The sequence below is a fragment of the Ovis aries genome, chromosome 14 (assembly GCF_016772045.2).
Source record: "Ovis aries strain OAR_USU_Benz2616 breed Rambouillet chromosome 14, ARS-UI_Ramb_v3.0, whole genome shotgun sequence".
NCBI classification, from domain to species: domain Eukaryota; kingdom Metazoa; phylum Chordata; class Mammalia; order Artiodactyla; family Bovidae; genus Ovis; species Ovis aries.
In genome coordinates, this window is record NC_056067.1 from 54,832,974 (window position 1) to 54,850,268 (window position 17,295).

The window sequence follows — 17,295 nt, forward strand, 5'->3', positions numbered from 1 at the left end:
TAGGGAGAACTAACTGTCAGGGAAGTGGTGTGCCAAGACAAGAAGAATCTTCGAGATCTTTTCTTCCTCCAAAACCTCTTCCCTGGTGGTCAGGGTGCAGCTAGTCTCAGGGAGCCCAGTTTCTTATCTTCCTGCTCCTCTCAGGCCTGGGTCTCCTGCCAACAGTGGTCAGGATAAAGCAGAAGCAGAGAGAGAGGGGCCGGGGTCAGGGGTACCCCCACAAACACCAGAAAGAGGGCAAGGAGTAGCAAAAGAGAGGCATTATTTTCCTCAGTTTATTTCAGGAGAACAAAGAATCAACCTTCAGTTCTGTACAAAAATGTGACCCCTCGGGCCAACCCCTTTCCCACGCCCCCCTAAATTGTCAAAAAAAAAAAAAAAAAGACCAAAAAATCCAAATTCTGGAAAAAATTACTATGAAAAATCAGGGGAGAACTTCCTCCCCTCCTCCCTCTCCCCAGTGCAAAAGTTTGGGGGGCAGGGGGTGGATGGGGGTATGTGTTCATGGCTACGGTCAGAGGTCCGGCAGGCAGGCAGGTGTCAGGCGGGTATTGGCAGAGTTAGTGTTTGGCGACCAGTGGGGCTGGAGGTGGGGTGGAAGGTGGGGTGGTGGGATCCAGAAGGAAGCCAAGGGGCTCAGGGGAGGGGAAAGATCTCCAACCCTGCCTCGCCCCACAGGACACTTTAAAACAGTTTATAAAAATCGGAGCCGGAGAGTAAGAAAAGAAAGGAGTCATCAGAATCAAAAACTAAATAGTGGAAAGATTTTTTTTTTCTTCTCTAAAAGGCAAAAAACTACAAACAGCCCAGGTCCTGAGCTCCCCCAACACCTGGGTCCTCCACCGCCCCCTTGAAACCCAGCAGCCGTGGAGCTGGGGAGCCAGGAGAGGTGGGTTCTTAAAAAAGTCACCCCTGGACCGGAAGGCTCTTCATCTCCCGTCGCCTTCCACTGCCTCTCGCAGCCGCTGTCCTGGAGACAGAGACGGACCGGGGCTACGCCGGCAAACTCAGCTTCTTCCCCTTTAGGACTGTGAAGAGAGGGGCGGGGGAGGACGTGACCATGGGGCCCCCAAAGCGCGGACAGCCTCCCACGCCCACACCAGGGGCTGGACGCTGGGCTGGCAGGGCAGCCTCCAGAGTCTGGATTAGCCACAGCAGGGGATCAACCCGAATTACTGAGGGTTGAGGCTGAGGGACTGATCCATGGACCCATTTCTCCTAACACTGGCTATTCTTCCATCCTGGAAGGACTCCTGGGCCTGGAGGCCTTGGATCTCTGATGGGCAGTGGCCGAAACCACCCCCGCCTTCTGCCCTCCCTGCCGGGAATCCTATGCTGCCTCCAGGCCTCTGCCCTCCAGTCTCCTCTTCCTTCCTGCTAACTGACTCGGGACCTAGCTTTTAATTATCATCTCTAAGAGGCCTCCCCCAACCGCCACCCCCATGTACGGCAACCCCTCACTCTCCACCACCACCTCCCTGGTTCCTTTCCATCTCTCCCCTTCTCACCGTTTGCAGTCATTTCTCCTGTTCATTCATCCCACACCCTCCTCCCACCCTCCTCCACACACAGACTATAATACAAAAAAGGAGGGGAGGGCTTCATCCATCTCTTCCCCTGTGGTAGTATCTCAGAGCCTAGCCCTGACCACGGACATAGAAAGTGTTCCCTAAATTCGTTGGTTGACTGACTGACTGAATGAATGAATGAATGAATCCTGGTGGGCCTGAGTCCCTGAGAGTGAGGACAGAGATCAATCAGCAGAGAAGACGCCCGCCCTTCCCTGAGCGCTACTGGGGCTGCTGGTTTCAGATCTGTTAACAGGTGTGAGACTGAGAGACTGTGGATCTGGAAGCTCAGGGCAGGAGAAAGGGCTTAGGACAAATCCCAAGAGAAGAAAAGTCAGAGGCCACCACTGCCCCTCCCTTTGTTCTGTCTTCCTTCAGGGGATACAGGGCAGAGGAGATGGAGCCAGGGCCCCAGGGGAGGGAGGGCAGGAGCTGCAGGAGGCGCAGGCTCGCTCCCCCACCGCCTCCGCGCCAGCTACCTTTGGTGATGTAGAGGTAGAAGAAGTCGCAGTAGAGGACCGTCTGGACCAGGCCTGCCACGATGGCGATGAGGTCGAAGAAGCCCTCGAAGTGGTAGCGCCAGATCCAGTTGAAGAGATAGAGCGTGCGGTAGACGCCCAGCGCAAACAGGTAGTGGCTCGTGATGGTCTCCGCCTCGCCCGTCTTGCTCACCATGAACAGCTGCGGCAGGATGGCCACCGACTCCAGGTAGATGGAGAAGGTCCAGAGGATCTACCAGGGGGTGCCGGGGAGTTGGCGGCAGAGGGCGGGAGGTAACAGGGCGGAAGAGAAGGGGGAGGACACGGGGCGTGTTGGCTGGAGGCACAGTGATGCGGGAGAGCGGATAACGATGCCTGCCGGGCACTCACCGTGTGCCAGCAACCACTCTGCCCAGCCCACACGTATTCTGTCGATCCCCACAATAACCCACGAGAGAGGTAAAATTATTAGCATTCTCCCCCGCTTTATTTTTCCGCCGAGTCACATGGCTTGCAGGACCTTAGTTCCCCCGACCGGAGCCTGAACCTGGGCCTTGACAGTGAAAGTGCTGAGTCCTCACCACTGGACCACCAGGAAATCCCCAGCATTCCCTTCTACAGATGAGGCAACTGAGGCTCAGGGACAGTAAGAGATATGCCCAGGATCACATTGCTAGAAAGTGGCAGAGCTGGGATTCGAACGAAGAGTTCAGAGCTGGTATTCGGAGCACTTGGCAATTACGCCTCTCCCAAGGGAGGACCAGGTTGGGATCTTGGCTCTGAGACTTCCCTTCTACGAGACCTTGGGCAAGAGACCCAGATTCTTAGAGCCCCCACCTCCGTCTCTCTAAAGTGGGGGTGATTTTCCTGCCCTGGTAGGGGCAACGTTCAATGTGCAAGCTTGAGACACATAAATCAGACCGTGTCACTCTCTGGGTCAAAACTCTCCAGTAGCTACTTCTTATCGCATCCAGAATAAAACCCAAGTTTCTAACCTTGGCTCTAAGTTCCTAACCTTCAAGGCTCTCCTTGATCCAGCTTCATCTCCTAGTCCCTCCAGGCTACGACGGACTACCCAGGCCTTGTCTGTTCTCCAACATACCAGCCTCCTTCCTGCCCCAGGACCTTTGCACTTGCTGTTCCTGCAGCTCTCCCCCGAGACAGTCACATCCTGCCTCTTCTACCTCTTTCCAACCTCAGCTCATCAGCGAGGTCCTCCCTGACCGTCCTCCCCCCAGGACTGTCACAGCCCCTGTCTTGTCTTCCTCTTGGCAGCTCTGACCGGACTGTGAGCTCCGTGAGGCCCAGGAGCCTACACCTTGGGCACTCTATGGGTCCAGCCCCTGGCATAGTGCCTGGAACCTACTCCATGCCTGGATGAATGCACGAGAGAATGGGAGCGAGGTCCCCAAGTGCTTGTCATGGGCCACCATTCAGGGAGCACTGACCATCATCATTTGCAAGCAAGACAGGACATCGTAGGAGGGAGACCAAGAGAGGGAAGACAGCTGCTGGCCCCTTTTCAGTCCCCAGTTCCCTCAAAGCCCCACCTGGGGTGACTTGTGAGATGTCAATTCACTGAAACCTCCAGTCAGACAACACCACCAGCTGGCAGGTGTGATTCCTCCTGGGTGGTTTTGGTTTGTGGGAGCAAAGTGGTGACCAACAGGATGTATTTCTAAGAAGTGACATTTATATAGCAATTACTACGTTCAAGACACTGCTTTATCTACCTTACAGCTACTAACTGGCTTATGCCTTAACCCTATGAGCTAAGACCTATTGTTATCCCCCTTATACAAATGAGAAGACTGAGGCCCATGGGATCAGTAACTTGTCCAAGGCCACACAACTGAGATGTGGGTAGAAACAGATTCCTATCCTGGCAACTAGACTTCAGGGCTTGTTCCCATAATCACTCAGAATCCACCAGCAAGGTTCTCAGTAAATCAGGTTACTTGAGGCTCTCAGGAAACATATCCATTAAATGGATATATACCCAATTCCTAGCCTTGGGGAATAGAATCATGACAAAAAAAGAGAGAAAAGGTCTGTTGTATTTTTACTTGATTTATTCATGACATCTGAATTTTTAAGGAATCCTTTCCTTCTATGATTAAAAAAGTTTTTCAGCGTGCACCCAATGCTAGCAAGGGTTTTTTGTTTTTTTTTAAATTGGAGGTAGCATGGGGTTTTAGAATTTCTCTGGTGGCTCTGACGATAAAGAATCTGCCTGTAATGCAGGAGACCAGGGTTTGATCCCTGTGTCAGGAAGATCCCTTGGAGAAGGGAATAGCAACCCACTCCAGTATTCTTGCCTGAAGAATCCCATGGACAGAGAAGTCTGGCAGGTATAGTCCATGGGACTGCAAAGAGTTGGACACGACTAAGAGACTAACAAAGTATGGGTTTTGAAAGCAGGTGAACCTCGGTTCAAATTCTGTGAGGTCTCACCTCTGAGCCTCACCTTGCATGCTAAGTTGCTTCAATCGTGTCCGACTCTGTGCGCCCCTATGGACTGTAGCTGGCCAGGCTCCTCTGTCCATGGGATTCTCCAGGCAAGAATACTGGAATGGGTTGCCATTCCCTCCTCCAGGGATCTTCCCGACCCAGGGATCGAACCTGCATCTCCTGCATTGGCAAACAGGTTATTTACCACTACTGCCAGCTGGGAGCCTCACCTTAGTCCTAAAAGAAAGAGGGATGACGAGGTCTGCTTCCTCAGGTGGTGAAGGGATCAGATGGGATGATGATGGATTTGTGCAGAGTCAGACATAGATTTGATGCCAGTACTTTGCATAAGTGACCTCCTTCTGAATGAGGGAACCACTCAACCAAACCACCCAACCTGGAATCAAGAAGCCTAGATCCTGGTCCAGCTTCTTCTACCTAAAGCAAGCCCCACTGCCTTCCTCCAGCCTCAGTTTCCCTGCCTGTAAAATGGGTCCAGCTCAGTGAGTGCTCCATGCAAGATGATGGTGATCAGAAGTTTGCCAAGTCCAGACCCTGCAACTAAGCTTTGGGTTTCCTCCTTCTGACATTTCTGGGGCACTTGGGCCAAAGTTACCCCTCAATCAGATTTTTCAAGACTGCAGGATGCTTTTAGAAATAGATTTGGAATCTGTAGCCAAAACTGTCAAGTGAGACATCTCAGGAAAACTCCTGAATTATAGTTTCTGTTGAAAACATCAGCACAGCAGGGGCGGCTTGCGGGAATCTTAGTTTTCCAACCAGGGATCAAATCCGCGGCCCCTGCCTTGGAAGTGCAGAGTCTTAACCACCAGTCTTAACCACTGGACCACCAGGGAAGTTCCAGGGCCAGCGTCTTACAAGCAGGAGTGAGTGGTACTGGGGGAGGAAAGACTGCTTTGAATTTGATTCCCTCTCAAAATTACTCCCAGGAAACTGTATAGCTCCTACCAAAATACCAGGCAATAAAAACCACGACAGCTAGCCTTTAGGAGTAGAAAGCCAAAGCACTGCAACAGTCATGGGCAGCACTTCCTACCTACGGCCAGACACTGTGCTTTATCAATATCAGTCCCGAGTTAGAACCTATGAAGCAGGAACTGTCCCCATTTTACAGATAAGAAAACTCAGACATAGAGAAATTACATGACTTGCCCAAAGCCCCACAGCTTCTAAAGTGTTAGTCACTCAGTCATGTGTAAGCATTTGCAACCTCGTGGATTGTAGCCCACCTGGCTCCTCTGTCCATGGGATTTCCCAGGCAAGAACACTGGAGTGGGTTGCCATTTCCTCTTCCAGGGGATCTTCCCTACCCAGGGATCAAACCCTGGTGTCCCGCAATGCAGGCAGCTTCTTTACCATCTGAGCCCCCAGGGAAGCCCTGGGCTTCAAATCCTGGCTCTCTGGTTCTAAAGTCGCTGTGTAAGCGATGCTGGCTAGTCTCAGGAAATCCTCACAGCGACCTAATCTTGACTTTACAGATAGGGAAACTGAGGCAAAAAAAGTCAAGTTCCAAGGTCATGCTAATAGAAAGTAACAGATTCAAATCCAAGTAGCCTAGCCCCCTAGAGCCCCCGTTCCCAATTCCTGAACTATTCATTAGGCCAGTAATTTTGGAAGAGTCATTTTGACTCCCCAAGCCTCAGTTAACTATCTATAAAATAGGGCTGCTGTGAAAAGTAATGCGATGACACGTGTGACACGCTCAGAGCAGCGTCTGCTACTTGGTGAGTGCTGCTGCCGTGACATTGCTGTCATCTGACTCCAGGGCCCCTGTTTTGAACGTTATTTCCTAAAAGGAGGAAGTCTGAGCAAACCCTGCAGAAGGGAAGCGTCTGACTGGGCCCACCGTCCACAGCCATTCTCCCGCAGCCCACCCCACTACACCACTACCAGGACCCGCAGGTGGCCTACCTCCAGAGGGGTAAAGTCATGGTTGACCAAGAACGCCAGGATGGCCGTGGGAATGACGAGGAACTCCACTCGGAACGTGTCATGGTTCCCGTCGTAAGTGGCTTTGAACTTGCTGTAAATCATCCAGACTGTGGTGAAAGAGCAGGCGATGTAGACCACCTGTCGGGTGAGGATGAGGAGGAAGCTTCAGCTCCAGGCACAGGGCCCCAGCCCCCAGCCTCCTTAGACTAAGGAGTCGGGACCCCCAGCCCCTCCCCCCTCAGACCCAGGGGTCCAGCCCCCAGCCCCTCCTCCTTCAGACTAGGAGTCCTGGCCTCCAGCCCCTCAGACCCAGGAGTCCCAGTCACTGTCACCGCCCCCCTTAGATTCAGCAGTCTGGACCCCTAGCCCCCTCCTCCCTGAAGCCTGGGACCCACGTTCCCTCCTCTCCCGACCCTCCTGGTGGCTCCCCCTCAGGAGGCCTTTACCTTCATGCACGTGTTGTAGAGTGAGATATAGTTGGTGAAGAGGTCCAGGTAGCGGGCAGTGAACACCACAGCAAACAGGACCTGGCTCTTGCCTGAAATCCCTGTGGTGCCGAGAGGCAGGGTCAATACACCAGGGGCCAAGGCCTGGAACAATCCTGGAGGCGGCTCTGGAGGGCAGCTGTCCCCGGAGGCCTCCCCAGCCAGCGGCCGGAGCAGGGCTCTTTCCCACGGCCCACAGCCAGGGGGCAGCCCGGCCCCAAAGCTACTCCAGCCCGAGGCTGTGTCCCGGGCTAGGCCTCACGGCCACCCCCAACACCCTCAGGGTCCTCCTGCAGTCCGGATCCAAGGTGGGGCCTCAGGAGGACCCCCCCTTGACCTCTGGCCTCCAGAACAGGTCGCCTGCCTCCGGCTCCCTTCCTGGCCGCTACAGTCCACGTCACCAACTTCCAGCCACCTCCCTGCCTGCCACAGCTCCCTGTTCCCAGCCCCAGCAACTCTGAGGCCACCCTGATGGGGGCCGTGGGGAAGGCTGAACTCGGTGCCTGGAGCCACCCCCACGAAACTGGATGCATCCCCGATTTGCGGAAAGGAGCTGACCCCCTGGTGACCCCGGACCTGGAAGGGGGACCCCCAGCAAGCAGGGACGGGAAAGGGGACCCGTCCCCCTATGCCTCCAAACCCTCTCCCCGAGTCCTGGGGTGTCCCCCGCACTCTCCCCCTTCCTCCGGCCCCCGTGGGTGTCTCACCGGCACACGAGCGGGACTTCCAGATTTTGAGCAGTAGCAAGATGATGGCTAGGAGGTGGGAGAGGTCTCCCAAGAATCGGAAGAGATTCATGGTTGGGGGGACCTGGCAGAGCTGGGCTGGAGGGAGGCTGGAGGGGGGCTGCCCCCCGGGGCTGCTGTTCTGTCCGGGCGGCTGGGCTGTCGGGGGGCGGGAGAGGTGCCCTCGGGTGGGCTCCGCTCCGGGGAGGGGGCTCTGGGAGGGGGCGCCGAGGCCGGAGCTGGTGGCGGAGCAGGAGCTAGGAAGAGGGAGGAGGGCGGGAGGGGGAGGAGTCCGGCGGAAGGCTCCGCCCCCGGGGGCGGAGCCCCGGCTCTCTGGCGCCCCCTACCCCCGCTTCTCCGCACTTGCAGAGCCGGCTGCCGAATGTTCCCCACCAAGGCCGCCTCCTAGGAACTTGCGGCGTCGCCGAGACCCGCAACTCCCAAATCCGGGCGCCTGTTCCCCAAGGCAGTCTGCGCCTCTGTAAAGGTGGCAGCCCAGCCGCATAGATTCTGCCCTTGACAGCGATTCGGGAGACAGGTCTCTGAGCTTTCAGGATCGTACACAAAGACCCAGAGGCTGGCTTTTCAGGGACCTCCAGCTCCAATTCATCCGAGAGAAGAGAAAGCCGCCTCCAGCCCCTCCTCCAACAGACTCAGGAGTCCAGGACCTCAGTGTCCTCCTCCCTTGGGCTCAGGAGTCCAGCCGCCAGCCCTTCCTCTCCCTGACCCAAGAAGAGCTCAGTCCCCGCTTCTCTGGGACTTAGGGTCCCACCCGACAATTTTGTGTCCCAAGTATCATAGACCCAGAAATCGAGATGCACAATCCCTTCCTCCCTCTGGGACCCACAAATTCAGGCGCCCAGTCTCTTCTTTTTCAGAAATATGAGCCCTTCACTCCTGCTCTCCGTGACCCTGGAGTTGGTAGCTGGAAGCCCTGGCTCTGGCCACCCCCACCCACCCATCCCGGAACTGCCCCCTCAGAGGCACACAGAGACACTCTCGGGAGCCCAGGTGTCCTGTGCCACACTCCACCCCACCCCTTTATAGACGCATGGGGCCTAGCCTCCCTCTCTATCAGGAGGGGCAGGAGCTGGGCAACTGCTCTTGAGGGGAAACAGGCTGCGTCTAGGAGGGGGGACATGGTGATTTCTTCCTGGATGTCTGAATAACCATGGGTGATAGATGGATGTCAGGGTCTGTCAATAACAGAAGGGGTACAGCGGCGTCAGTTTCCTCAGATTGCAGGATGGATAGGGTGCTTAAGGGTGACATCCATGAGTCTTGGACGCGTGGGGCCCTGAGGGTGGTTTGTGCTAAGGAGTCAGTTTGTCTGAGGGTCTAAAAGGGACTCAGGCCTAGAGGAGGGGGCTCTGGTTACTGGGTCCCAGGCGGAGAAGGGAGACAGGGCCTTGGACTCCTGAAACTGAGGAAGGAGGTGGGCTGAGAGAAGAGTGGCCTGGGGGCCTGGATTCCTGGCTTCATGAGGGAGTCCTTCTTGCAGGCCTGGCCTCCCAGGATAATCGAAGCCAAAAGATGGGTCCTAGCGTGACAGACTCAAGTCTGGGGATGGCCTCCTGCTTCACAAACCTCAGCGTGGGGAGGGAGCAGAGGGCGGGCAGCCCCTGGGCCCTGGAGCGCAGGTCTGGGTCCTGAGTCCCCGACATTCCCCCCTCGCCAGCCCCTTCCCCTCTCTCCAGATTTATTTGCAGCCCCTCACTCTCTGGTCCCAGGGGGAAGGCAGAGGCTGGGAGCTGGGGAGGGGGCCGGCCCCCTCCCCCAGCCATGACAGGAGGAGGGGTCCCGAGGGAGCCCAAGAGGGGGGCTGTGGGTCTCCCGGCAGGGGCGGACGAGGACTGAATGTTAATCCTATCCCGAGTGAGTGTGTGTGTGTGTGTGTGTGTGTGTGTGTGTGTGTGTGTGAGTGTGTGAGAACAGAGCGAGTGTGCGAGTCCCTCCCGCTCCGGCTCCTCCAAGCCCTGGCCGCCGCCACCGCCCTCCGCCCGCCTGCAGCCTCCCTGGCCACCGGTGCCCGGCTCGGGGGTGTCGGCCTGGGTGGGTCCGCCTGGCCCCCAGGGGTCTCTCGTGCGTCTGCCATCTGCCCGGTGAGGATCTGTGTGTGCGGGTGTCTGGGGCTGGGCTGGAGGGGGGGGGTGTGTCTGTAAGGGCTGCGGCGGCGGCTGCGGGCGGGCAGGAGGGAGGGAGGGGTCTGTCTGTCTGTCTCGACCCCGAGCCACCTGCCTGGGTGTCTCGGGCCCCCCAGGTTCCTCCCTCCGAGCCTCCCCCAAACCCGGATGCATGGTGTGTACCTGGGCTCTGCGCCTCCTGCCTGCGTCCGGCCGGGCGTCTGGTTGCCTGTGTCCTCCTGTCTGTCTGAACAGCCGCTGACAGCAACAGCAGCCTGGCCCATCAGACCCTCCAGTGTGTGTGTGTGTGTGTGTGTGTGTGTGTGTGTGTGTGTGTGTGTGTGTGTCTCCCTCCTCAAGCTCTGGGGGTGTTTAGGGGAATCCCAGGGAAGTGAGGTGGTGCGTGTATGAGTGTGTATATGTGTGTGTCTGCCTGTATTTGAGAGTGGGGACGTGGGGGGGTGCCTGGAGGTGGGAGGTGGCCAAGCAGGAAGGGGCAAGCAGTCGCCCAGACAGGCTGTCTCCCGCCTGCCCCTTACGCAAACACACACACCAGCCACCGGCTTCAGAGGTGACCCAGACAGACAGACAGACAGACACAGACTTGGGGGGGGCACTGAGGGCACAGAGTGGGGGTTTGCGAATGAGACAGAGAGAGGCGGGACCGGACACATGGACGGGGGGGAGGAGCCGGGGCTGAAGCGGCAGAGGGGGGCACCCCAGGTGGGCGGAGGGGGGATCCCCACGGGGTCGGAGCGGCGAGAGGACACCCCGACAGCCTCCGCAATGTCCGGGGCCCAACTTCCAGCGCAACATGTGTAGCCGCGTCCTCGCCTAGCCGGGGTGGCCTCAACCTTGGGGACAGACAGGGCAGGACGGACTGAGGAAGAGAGAGCCGGAGCCAGGGAGCCAGGGCCGGGCAGGAGGTCCCGGCTGCCGCCACCGCCGCCGCCGCCCCAGGGCCTGGCCCCCCCACACACACACCCCGCGGCTCCCTGAGCCCCCGGCCGAATCTTCGGGTCGCTGGACTCCGGTTCCGTTCCTGGCACCCCTGCAACACCCCCCAGAACAGGGTCATGAAAAGGTAAGGCTGGGGTAGGGCTGCAGGGGAGGGGGTGGGAACGTGGACTGCCCCCCCGCCGCCCCGCTCCAGATCTAGGACAGAGAAAGTTGGCAAGGGGCCTCAGTTGGAGGGAGAGGGCTGGAATGGTGGACAGGGGTCTCTGGGGGAAATCTTTGCCCCCTATCTCCTTCTCCCTTGCTGAGCCCTTTCCCCAGGTCTCTGCACCCCAGATCTCCTAACCCCTCCATTGCTGACACTTTGATCCTTCTCCCCAGCCCCATACACCTGACGCCCCGTCTCTCTGTCCCCCATCTCTCCCTCTCACCTTCCCTCTCTGAGCCGTCCCCCTCCCACTGCCCGCATCAGCCTCCCTCCTCGGCTGGTCCGCTTCTCTCTCTCCAGCTCCATCTCCCCTCCCTCCTCAGCTGCCAGTCGGCTATTAATACCCCTGCCAAGGACCTTGAGAGTATCCAGGCCTTGGCACCCCTCGCCCCAAGCTCCCATCCCTTCCTCAAGGTTCTGGAATACCCTTCTAGCCTCTTCCAAGCACCAGGATTAGGGTGGGGAAAGAATGGGGTTGGAGTGGGGGGGCGGGAGCCGTCCGCAGCACGACGCGAACTGTGGGGGGGGTGGGGAACGCGGGCTGTGTATTGAAGTGGCCTCTCATCTCTTCTGTGATGGATCCGGGGGGAGTGATGGAGACAGGGACACCCCAGGAATCTCTGGCACCCTCCTCCTCCTCAGCTGGGGGACAGACTGTACTGTGCACAGGACCTGAGTGGGGCGACTCGGAGAGGCTGGAGCTGGGGCAGGGGTTGCCGAGGATACTGGACAAATGGGGTGGGAGACCACAAGGGGTCCTTAAGGGAGGAGAGGGCTATGGGCCTGGATTCCTGGGTCCTGGGTGTAAAGGAGGCTGGGCCCCTGGATTCCTGAGTCTGGGGGCAGGAGAGAGCCGGCACTCCTGGGTCCTGGGAAAGGATGGAGCTGAGCACCCACAGTCCCCGGTGGGTCTGGGGGAAAGAAGGGGCCCGAGAGTCAGGATTCCGGAGTTGATGGGAGAAATTGGGAGGATGGGGCTTCTGTGTCTGAGGGAAGAGGGGGCTGGGGGCGCAGTGTCCTGGGCCCTTGACGGGGCAGGGTATGAGGTTCTGGACTCTTTGGCCCTGTGCGGATGGAAGTGGGGACTGAGACTCACGAGGAGGTGGTGATTGGAGGCCTGAACAATGTGATCCCTGAGGGTGCAGGTTTCGGGGTTGGAACGCCAGACTGCCCCAGCGGCTGGGGCTGCCACCTCTCTATCCATCCCTGGAGGGGTGGGAGACTGTCCTCTCGAATCCCTCACCAGAGAGAACTGGGCATCCAGCCTCTTGAGAAGGGTGGGGCAGGAGCTACCCTCTTGGGCTTCAGCCAGGGAGCAGGACCCCAGAATCCCCAAGGCCAGAGGCCAGGCAGGGGTGAGTCTGAGAGAGGCAGAGAAGAGGCTGAGGGGTGAGCAGCCACCAGGAAGGGAGGGGAGAGCCAGTGTTATCCTGGGGAGGGGGGAGTGCCAGGCCACAGCTGTGGGTTATTTTGGGGCAGAGGGGGGCTATTCTGAGCACTGATTGAACCAGCTGCTTGGGGAAGGGCAGAGGAGAGGAGGGGCGAGGGGGAGCCAGGATTGAAGCATGCTAGGAGCCCCCACCCCCACCCCTCGGGAGACAGTGCCCCAGGGTCCCTGGGAAGGCCTGGGGGTAGGGGGGTAGGGAGTGAGGCCTCTAGGCAGGCAAAGGGGTGTGGGCCTTTCCCCTACCCCTGGCTGGCTGTAGGGTGGATGGAGGCTCTGCGCTACCATGGCAACCGGACAGGAGGCTGATTGACAGTTAAGAGCAAGCCCTTCCTTGTCTGGACCCTCACCCCTTTCCAGAAGCCCCTTCTGCAGGCTCCAGTCCCTCTCTGGGAAGCAGGGGTCCAGGCCCCCAGGGTCCTCCATCCTCAAGACCCAGGAGCCAGGAGTCTGGGCTCCCAGCCCAACCACCCCAGGCAGCTAGTATTCAACAGGGAACATAGGAAGAGATGCTGTATTGCTTCTCATTTACCAAATTGCTCTGGGCTGGGAGCCAGGGACCCCCACCCTTCCCAGCTCTCCGCAGCTGTGCTCCCCCTAACCCCAGAGCCCAGTCTGGACTGTGACTCTTTCTACCTCTTATTGAGAGTGGAGGGACGGGGGTAGGAGTAAGGGGACAAAGATGGGTTGGGGGGTTTGTGTTCCAGGGGAGGGGTACAGTCACAGAGGCATTTGCTCCCTGCAGGATGGCCCACTAATTTTTTTTTTTTCTCTCTCTCTCCCCCCACACACCTGACCCCTTTTCCCTTTCTCTCTTTTTTTTTGTTCCCCTCACTTTTTCTTCCTTTTATTTTTGATCCCTCCTGCCACTCGCCTTCCCGGCCTTCCTTTCATGTCTGTGCTGGGCACCTCCCTGGTGGGGGTCTTGATCTCTGCCTTGCCTCGCTATTTCTGTCTTCCTGTGTTTTCTGTCTGCTCTGCCTGCCTCTTCAATCTCTAATTCTGCCTGTTTCTCCGTCTCTTGTGGGTGCGTGTCTTGTGGTGGCTGTGGGGTCTCTGTCTCCATCTTCCTGGGGTTTCTTTCCACCTTCCTCTCTCGGTCCAACTTTCGGGTTTCTCTCCTCTCTCCCACCTTCCTTCGTCTATCTCTGCATCTCTCCCGCCTCTCTCATTCCCTCCCTATTTCTGTCACTCCGTCTTATCTCTCGCTGTGTTACTCTGAGCCTATCTGTCCCTGTCTGTTTCTTCCATCTCTTTCCTCCACTCCATCAACTCTCTCTCCCTGACCATCTCTCTGTGGGTGTTTTCATGTCTTCCTATCTTCCTGGGCCTCTCTCTCTCTGCTCCTGTTCCGATCTGGTCTCTGCGGGTCTCTTTTCCATCTGGCCTGTCTCATTGTCCTTCCTTGTCTCTCTCTTCTCCCCACTTCTGTATCTTTTGTGGCCCCATTACCCATTCTCCCTGTTTCTCCCTTCGCTTCTGTATCTTTCCCTTTGCCTCCGTATTTCCCTGTGTCTCTCCCGCTATTACTCCATCCAACCTTTCTCCTACCTCCGCATCTCTCCTTCCTCGCATCTCCCCTTCACCGTGTATCTCTCCTTGTCTCTGTCGTTCTACCTCTTGTCTCTCATTCCTGTCCCTCTCTCTGCTTCGCGTGTCCGCCGCCCCATCTCTGCGCCCCCCCTCCCTCCTCCGTGTCCCTCCCCGGGCGCCCTCGCGCTCAGAGGCCGCCCGGCAGGGCCCGCAGGCGATGCGCGGCGCCGGTGGCCCCCGCGGCCCTCGGGGCCCCGCTAAGATGTTGCTGCTGCTGGCGCTGGCCTGTGCCAGCCCGTTCCCGGAGGAGGTGCCGGGGCCGGGCGGGGCCGGCGGGCCTGGCGGGGGCCCCGGCGGGGCGCGACCGCTCAACGTGGCGCTCGTGTTCTCGGGGCCCGCGTACGCGACAGAGGCGGCGCGCCTGGGCCCGGCCGTAGCGGCGGCCGTGCGCAGCCCGGGCCTGGACGTGAGGCCGGTGGCGCTGGTGCTCAACGGCTCGGATCCACGCAGCCTCGTGCTGCAACTCTGCGACCTGCTGTCGGGGCTGCGCGTGCACGGCGTCGTCTTCGAGGACGACTCGCGCGCGCCCGCCGTCGCGCCCATCCTTGACTTCCTGTCGGCGCAGACCTCGCTGCCCATCGTGGCCGTGCACGGCGGCGCGGCGCTCGTGCTCACGCCCAAGGTGCGCGCGACCCGTGGGCGGGGCTCGGGGGACGGGGGGCGACCCGTGGGCGGGGCCTGGGCCGGCCGTGGGTGGGCGGGGTGGTAAGGGGCGTGGCCAGTCCTGAGGGTCAGCCTCGGGGATACAGTGAGGACGGACGTAAAGGTCAGGTCTAGGTAACGGGCGGGGCTGACTTGGAGGGACGTGATCTATAGGAGGTACAGAGTGTGCCGGGGAATCATCTAGAAACAGGGTCTGAGGTGAGCAGGCTATGGGAAGAGTTGAGAGGCTGCGGGAGCGGTGAATCGGGAGGGGGTGGGATCCGAGAAAGAGGCGAGGCCGGCCAGCGAGGGGCGAGGACTGGGTGGGTGCCAGAGGGGGCATGCCTGCGATGGCAAGATCTGAGTGAGGGGTGGGCTCTGGGATCAGCGACGGGGTGTCAAGTGAAAAGGAATGGGGCTCAAAAAGGGCTGAAGGCTAGAGAGTAAGCAGGAGCCAGAAAGTCAGAGACGGTGACCAGGAAAAAGGATTATTAAGTACTGAGGGACAGGGAGGGGCCCGGCCGGCTGAGCGTGAGGTCTAGAGGTCAATGTAGAAGGACCGAATCATCTGGTGGAAGGAAGAGCATGAGAAAGGGAGGCATCCTTAGTGAGTGAGAGAGAGGGGTAGCCTTGCAGCTAGAAAGTGGGGGAAGGCCAGTCAAGGAAGAGGTGAGTCAAGGAAGGGGCGAGGCTAGCTGGTGATGGGGGAGGCGGTACTAAAGGGGCAGAGTCTAGAGAGGAAGACGGTCTGGGGGTGGGATTTGGGCAGGGGAGGTACCCAACTGGAAGGCGTGGAAAGCGAGAATCCAGAGAGTGGGCCTGGAAAGATGAAGGCCTCCCTCTTAGAGGCAGGCTCAGCCATTGAGAGGTCAAAGCCAGGAGCCTGCAGGGAAGGCAGGGGCAGAGGCTGGAGCTAGCTGGCTGTGGCATGGAGAGAGGCCTGCCTCCCGAGGGCACAAGAGGGGTCAGCTGGAGTGGATTTCTAGTAGGGAAGGGCAGGATTTGAACAAGCCTGGTGTGCGGACTGAGAAGAACCAGATCAGTTTAGAGGAGGCGTCTGAGAAGAGGCGGGGCCTATTCAGGGGTGGAGCCAGTGTAACAGAGAAGCGGGTATCGCCTGAGGATGGGGCCACCTGAGTGGGTGGAGCCTAAGTCTCCACCAATTCTCTGCTGTGAGGGCCCAGCGGCTTTGTGACTAGATCTCTATTGCATGCCGGGACTCGTAGTTTTCTTCTGTCTCGAGCACTGTGGGAAAGACCTCTGTCCAACTTTCTTCTTCTCTTTGGCATGGGGTTGTCCAGAGATCTGTAGGCAGATCACCTGCGAGGTGAACTTACTACTTCCTGCCTGACGCCTCCTTGGGATACGGAGAGATGTGGTCCCTCCTGCCTCCATGGCGGCTGAGAAGTGTGTGCCCCTCCATTTCATTGTCTGCTGGGCACTGTGGCCCCTTGAGTGCATACCCATTGCCTTCTGGGAAATGCAGTCCTTTTAGTGTCTTAGCATGGTCCTCACAGCTCTATCTGTGCCCCCACTGAATGCTGGGAACGTGGTCACCTGACTACACATTCAGCTGCCAAGCATGAGGGCCTCACAGGGTCTCATAGCATTCTGGGAAACCTCATACCCTCAGGACAAGTGCCGTAACCCGCTCGCATTTAACCACAGGCATATGCCTAGGGAGAAAGTCCACTTGCTCGTCTCATTGCATTACTGGAAGATTTATTGAGGACTGATTCTGTGCCAGGGCTGTTTCAGGTTCTGGGGAATACAGTTAGGGAAGGTTAAAAAAAAAAAAAAAAAGACACCGTCTCTGCTCTTATGAAGCTTGCATTTCTAATGAGGAGACAGACAAAACAAATGACAGATAGTGAAATCTGTCCTGGAGGAGGTAATGACCAAGGCCGTGGATAGTGGTCAGGGGAGGCTTCCCCGAGGAGGTAAAACTGAGCTGGACCTGAGGGCGGAGGAGGGGAAGGAGCTGGGGGCTGTCCCTGAGAAAGGTGACAGTGAAGGGCAAAGCCCTTGAGTCTAGAAGGAACCTGAGGTGTTTGAGGAAGAGCAGAAGTGGGGCTGGCGGGACATGAGGTCAAAGAGGCCACAGGGACCAGGTCATGTGTGGCCTTATGGGCCACAGAGAGGACTTTGGCTTTGACTCTGACATAGAATTTTTGGAAGGTTTTCAACCAAGAAGGGAGGCGATCCAACTAATATTTTGAAAAGATCACTCTGGCTGCTGTCTGGAGAATGAAAGTTTCGAGAAAGGAAGCAGAGATGGGTTAGGAAGCTGTTGTCGTTTAGGCAAGAAAGGGGAAGCAATGAGGGTCATGATAGGGCCATAGTGAAGAATGAACAGCTGGGGTCATGTTTTGAACAGAGAACTGAGAAGACTTGGAGATGGCCTGGATGTGGGCCCAAGGGCTGTCCAACAGGATTTTCTGCCGAAATGATGAAAGTGGTCTTCATCTACTCTGTCAAATATGATAGCCACTAGCCATGTGAGCTGTTGAGCACTTGACGTGTGGTTAGTATAACCAAAGAACTAAATTTTATTTAACTTTGATTTAATTTGAATAGTCATGGGTGGCTAGCAGCTACCATACTGGAGACCACAGGAGACAATATTTAAACCCATGGGTTTGGATGAGATCACCAGGAAGAGAGGAC

General features: G+C 57.8%; 2 protein-coding genes across 3 annotated transcripts in view; one reads left to right on the forward strand and one right to left on the reverse strand.

Annotated features, from left to right (window-relative positions):
- Positions 1-245: 245 nt before the first annotated feature.
- On the reverse strand, positions 246-7,926 carry KDELR1 (KDEL endoplasmic reticulum protein retention receptor 1). Its single transcript, XM_004015350.6, has 5 exons — positions 7,644-7,926; positions 6,898-6,998; positions 6,431-6,589; positions 2,048-2,300; positions 246-1,028 (listed from the first exon to the last, which is right to left on the reverse strand). The coding sequence occupies exons 1-5, from the start codon at positions 7,732-7,734 to the stop codon at positions 994-996; spliced, it is 639 nt and encodes a 212-aa protein (XP_004015399.2). The 5' UTR covers positions 7,735-7,926; the 3' UTR covers positions 246-993.
- The window catches only part of GRIN2D (glutamate ionotropic receptor NMDA type subunit 2D), a 38,673-nt gene continuing 27,691 nt past the window's right edge, over positions 6,314-17,295 (forward strand). Inside the window, exons 1-3 of one of the 2 annotated variants that reach the window (XM_060398727.1) lie at positions 6,314-9,763; positions 10,593-10,868; positions 14,118-14,608. In XM_060398727.1, the coding sequence (XP_060254710.1) occupies positions 14,144-14,608 (465 nt within the window). In that variant the 5' untranslated portion in view covers positions 6,314-9,763; positions 10,593-10,868; positions 14,118-14,143. Of the gene's footprint in view, positions 9,764-10,592; positions 10,869-14,117; positions 14,609-17,295 lie in introns of those variants that run through there. The other variant, XM_042232266.2, reaches the window with a different exon arrangement.